This window comes from Arachis ipaensis, chromosome B06 (genome assembly GCF_000816755.2).
Source record: "Arachis ipaensis cultivar K30076 chromosome B06, Araip1.1, whole genome shotgun sequence".
NCBI lineage: Eukaryota > Viridiplantae > Streptophyta > Magnoliopsida > Fabales > Fabaceae > Arachis > Arachis ipaensis.
Genome location: NC_029790.2, coordinates 13,628,972 through 13,634,422, shown reverse-complemented (window position 1 = coordinate 13,634,422; position 5,451 = coordinate 13,628,972). Strand labels below are relative to the sequence as shown.

At 40.0% G+C, this 5,451-nt stretch overlaps 2 protein-coding genes across 2 annotated transcripts; both read left to right on the top strand.

Moving 5' to 3' along the window:
- LOC107645879 (signal peptidase complex subunit 3B) lies at positions 278 to 2,790 on the top strand (the record flags this gene model as incomplete). The annotated part of the gene is given in 6 exon segments (XM_016350012.1): positions 278 to 406; positions 487 to 534; positions 1,467 to 1,529; positions 2,045 to 2,098; positions 2,281 to 2,367; positions 2,448 to 2,790. Coding segments are annotated over 6 exon segments (504 nt in total). The 3' UTR covers positions 2,574 to 2,790.
- LOC107645878 (cation/calcium exchanger 5) lies at positions 2,916 to 5,244 on the top strand. Its single transcript, XM_016350011.2, has 2 exons — positions 2,916 to 3,890; positions 4,323 to 5,244. Exons 1-2 carry the CDS (start codon positions 3,048 to 3,050, stop codon positions 5,085 to 5,087), a joined length of 1,608 nt encoding a protein of 535 aa, XP_016205497.1. The 5' UTR covers positions 2,916 to 3,047; the 3' UTR covers positions 5,088 to 5,244.

Below are 5,451 nucleotides of genomic sequence, written 5' to 3'. Positions count from 1 at the left end.
TAAGAATGTTTTAAATAATTACAAATAGTGCCCCTTTGGTTTTTCAAGAGAAATATTCCTCAATAATTAAATAAATAAATAAAAATGGCGGAGTGACCCCAGGGAGTGCGTGTCAGATCCAATGAGAAGGAAGGAGACCGTAGCAACGTAATAAAATAGTCTTACTCAAATACCAGTGAATCTAGACTACCGCCACTTCTTCTTCCTCAGTTCCTCTCTCGCCGTTTTCGTTTTGATCCATTCTGTCACACAACTCCTTCCCTACTCAACTTGTCCAAATATGCATTCCTTCGGTTACAGAGCCAACGCTCTGCTCACCTTCGCCATTACCATTCTTGCCCTTATGTGCGCTATGGCTTCCCTCTCCGACAACCTCAACTCCCCCTCTCCCTCTGCCCATGTCCAGGTCCCTCTCTCTTTCTCTCTCTCTCGCTGATCCGTAATTCAACGACTTCGCTTCATTTTGTTCTTCTTTCTTCTGTGCAGGTCTTGAACGTTAACTGGTTTCAGAAACAACCCAACGGAAACGACGAGGTTTAATTTCTTTTTCCGATCTAGGATTAGGGTTTAATTGCCCAACGGTTTTGCTGTTTTTCTTGTGGTCCGTGTGCTAGTCATTTGTCAATATCACTATTTTTATATATATTCAATTCTGATGTTTTCATCTCGTTGCTATAGTCTATGCTTAGCAACAATGATTCTCGTAGCTTTGGCACTTCATTCTGAAATTAAGATAACGGTGAATTGAGCCAAATTTGTGAACTGATAATAAAACTTGCCCAGAGTTGGGATACTGTAATAGTTTGCTATGCGACTGTGATTAGGTCTGATAAAATATGTAGTTCTTAGGAATATGAATATTGTCAATGCCTTATTTTCTAAAATGAAGGTTTATGCTGAATTAGGGATGATTTAATTCCTGGTTTTTAAAACTATAGCCTTGTCCAATATACATAAATTTGATGTAGAACACGCCTTGAAATCTCCAAATTCCTTGTGTATCTGAAACATTTCCTATGTCGTTGCTTAATCACTCTTTAGATATTCATATTTTTACATACAACATCAGAAAACGAAAATACATATATAATTCAAATTTGGAAATAATCAAGCACAAAGCCAGGAATAATTGGACTTGAAACCATCAGAATGGAGTCATGTAATCACTGTTAACCAACACAACCTAGTTCAACAAGGCCACAACGCTTAGATTTTTCTTTCTGTTGAAAGGGGGAAATGGTTCTTGTCCATAGAAGGCGACTATTTATCTGCCTATCATGTTAGACCTTTTCAAAAATTCTATCTTTTTACCATATACCAGCTCTGAATTTTTAGCTGCATATGATATTTTTATCTTAATATCATATTGTGTCATAAAGAACCTTGTGATGCCATTCTCTTTGATATTTATACATCATCTCTATCCGTTGTTTAATCCGAAGTGGAACACCTTTCTTTCCATGCAGGTCAGCATGACGATGAATATATCGGCAGATTTACAATCTCTTTTCACATGGAACACAAAACAGGTTTGTGAATAGAATTTGCGTTACCCATCCCCGTTGGTTCTTTAAAAGTATGGATGCCGAAGGTAGGAAGATAAGTGGGAGCAATGCAAAGTTAGTGCATCAAGATGCAATGGGCAAAATATGCATGATCTTCCTCTGTTCCTTCCTTAATAATGCATGTCTTAATAGTTAATAAGCCTTACCTAGTGTCATATCTTGTTTAAGTTTCCGAAATATATTTCTATTCTTGGCCCAAGCTTCGCTTCGCGCATGATAGCGGCATTCTTTTTTTGTTTTGGGGAAGGGCTACCCTTGGATTGTGAAAGTTTTGTATAGTTTTCAGCCTTATAGACACCAGAGCAGTAGTTTATTTAGGGGGTTAGCTCTGTTTATTTCCATGCTAGCATTGTAACTGCCTGATATAACATATAATATATTGGATTGGGATAATAATATTTGATCAATTATTCTAAGCAGTTAGGCTATAACTTCAGGCTTCCCTGGCACTTATTTTGCTTCTCTGTTTATGCTTGCAGGTTTTTGTCTTTTTAGCCGCCGAGTATGAAACTCCAAAGAATTCTTTGAATCAGGTAAGACTTGAAATATAAATCACTTATAAGTTTTGCCGCCTTCTTTTGAGGAGAGAGTAAAGAATCCAGATTAGTATTCATCTCGCTAAGATAACTCTGCCATCGCCTATCAATATGCTGCTTCTCTGCCATAGCATGTTATAGCAATTGTTTTTCTAACATTCTTGAGCTGCAATTTGCAGATATCCCTATGGGATGGTATCATTCCCTCAAAAGAGCACGCAAAGTTTTGGATTCATACTTCAAACAAGTACCGCTTCATCGACCAGGTATACAATGTGATCACTAGTATGAATCGCTTTAGATTTCATCAGGTCCTGCTATTTTAACATTTTTCGTTTGTGTTCAGGGAAGGAATTTGCGTGGTAAAGAATTTAACTTGACTATGCACTGGCATGTTATGCCAAAGACGGGCAAAATGTTTGCAGACAAAATAGTCATGCCGGGTTACCGTTTGCCAGAGGAATATAGATGATTCTTTCATGTCTTATTAATGATGTATTACTGTAACTTTAGCCTTTTCTATAATGGATATAGAGGGTTACCTCAAAGAGCTAGAATCAGGAAACTAGTGATTTGAGAAAGTGGAAATGAATTTTTCTTGTGGTATTTAATTGCCTCCTCTTGTTAACAATAAAATGAATCCAGTACAAGGGTGAAGGGTGCACTCAATAACACCCTGAATTTCAATTGTTCGCTAGACTGGTTATTAGATCATAATTTGAAAACAGTCGTAATTACTAATTAGAAGAGAGTAAAAACGTGATTAAGGTATGGTAATGAGGAGTCATGAGAGAATCAACAAAATTAAGAACAAAAAAAGAATAAAGGTAGCATTTAACAGATGAGAAAGCAAAAAACGCGGTAGTGTATAGTAGTAGTGTGAGGTGTTAGGTGCAGTTGAGTGGAGAGAAGAATAATAATAGCGAGGAATGGCATTGGCCCTGGGATGGCCTTCTCTGCAATTGCATCTTCATTCACACTGCTTCTTCTCATTCTCATATTACTATTCTTCTTCGTAAATTTACCATCTTCTCCTTCTCTCTTCTCCACCTCCACCGCCACCGTCACCACACGCAGGTCTCTTCTAACCACCACGTGTTCCGCTGACGAGGGATCCAATGGCGGGATCCTCAACTACCTCTACATCCACAACTGCCTATTCCGCCGCAACGCCCTCCTCTCCATCCCCGCCCTCTCGATGCTCCTCCTCCTCCAATTCTACATCCTCATCAAGACCGCGCAGCACCACTTCTCCGTCGTCACCACCAAGCTTGCCTCTCACCTCAACCTCTCCCCCTCCATGGCCGCCGTCACCCTCCTAGCACTCGGCAACGGCTCCCCCGACGTTTTCTCCTCCCTCGCCGCCCTTCGCTCCGGGCAGTACCGCACCGGATTCGGCGCCATCCTCTCTGCCGGTACCTTCGTCTCCGCCCTCGTTGTCGGATTCGTCGCCATCTACGCCGCTCCGTTCTCCCTCGATCCCGCGCCCTTCGTCAGAGACGTGCTCTTCTACTTGACGGCAGCGATGTTCCTCTTCTACGTGTATCTTAGCGCCGAGATCTTCCTGTGGCAGGCGATTGGATTCGTAGGGTTTTATGCATTCTTCGTTGGTCTCGTGTTCTATATGGACTTGGGACTAGTTGATGGCAGAGGCAAGAGTGGGAATTCTTCCACAGATCTTGAGGAGCAGAAGGAATTAGTTGCGGTGCACGTTGACTCCGACGCCAAGGTTTCGGGATCTATGAACGACGAGAAGCGCAGTTCTGGATTCCCGGGAGCTTATGGATTGGTATGTTTGAATTTCAATTAAACTGATAATTTTTCTGATTTAGAGTTTGATATAAAGGGATTTTGTTTTTTATGGCAATTGGATCTGGTAACTTGGCTTTCTTGGTTTGTTACTTTGTTGGCTAGAACCTGAATGAAAGAAATAGTAGTAGGAATAAGGAACCTGATCTATGTTCTTACAAACTCATTTGAATTTAGGCGTTGGATTCGTTTGATTCTTTTTTGCAGTGTACATGGTACTGTGCACGTTTTCTGATTAAACTCATTGCATTGATGTAACCATGATCATTTTGATTGGATAATTAAGGCAATGGTTCTTATCTTTAACATAAACTAGGCAATGCTGTTCATTGCAGGGATAGAATTCTAGTTTATTTGATAACATTATTCTATTGGAGGTTGTCCTGACTTATCCCTTGCTCTCTTCATTCAGATTTCTAAAGCATGGGAGATTCCTGTTGCAACTCTCTTAAAACTGTCGATCCCCGAGCCAGCGCCGTCCCAATGGAGCAGACTTTACTCGTCGGCCAACATCGCCCTTTGTCCGATAGCCCTCTTGTATGCCTGCAAATCATTTGTGCCATTTGATCATCCCATAGCTTTCCTCCTCCCCAACACTGACTTGCCCCTCTGGTCAGTGGTGCTCACCACAAGCTTCTGCCTTGCATGCCTTCATTTAGTAATGGAAAAAGAACCTCCCAAAACCGAGCAAATACCTGTGGTTGTCATGGCATTTGTTATGAGCGTGTTTTGGATATCTACCACAGCTGGAGAACTGGTGAACTGCCTTGAAACTTTAGGTCTAGTTCTCAAACTACCACCAGCAATCCTCGGTCTCACGGTGCTGGCATGGGGAAATTCAGTGGGGGATCTCGTTGCCGATGTTGCGGTAGCTAAAGCCGGTCATCCGGCTATGGCAATGGCTGGATGCTTTGCTGGACCAATGTTTAACATGCTTGTAGGTCTTGGAACAGCTCTGGTGATTCAGACGGCAAATATTCACCCTAAAGCCTATGTGCTTAATTTCCACGTAGGTATCGTGATTGCATTTGTGTTCCTGCTTTTAAGCCTTATGGGGTCTCTCTTAGTGATCACTTGGTGCAGATTCCGAGTGCCTAGGTTTTGGGGGTTTTGTCTCGTCGGCCTCTATGTTGTTTTTGTAGCAGTGAGTTTGATGGTGGCCATGTTTTCAGGGTGATTGTTACCGTTAGCGTCGATTTATATTCATAAGCAAATCCAAACCTAACCACAAGAGGATGAAATCAAGTCGGGTAGTAAATTGACTGTATTTCTGGATTTGGTTTGGTAAAATTTGTATTCTCCAAAGATAACTTATAAAACCTGATTTTTTAAAAGTCATAATATTTATGTTTGTAAATTAAATTAAAAATAATTTTTAATAAATACAAATAACAAGTATATTTGATAAAATATTTTTTAAAATTTAAAAATATTATAATAAATTTAAAAATTAAATTTAAAAATTAATTAAAGCATAAAATTATATTATATTTTTTAATTTTAATAAGTACAAGTTAATTTTAAAAAACTTAATTACATTG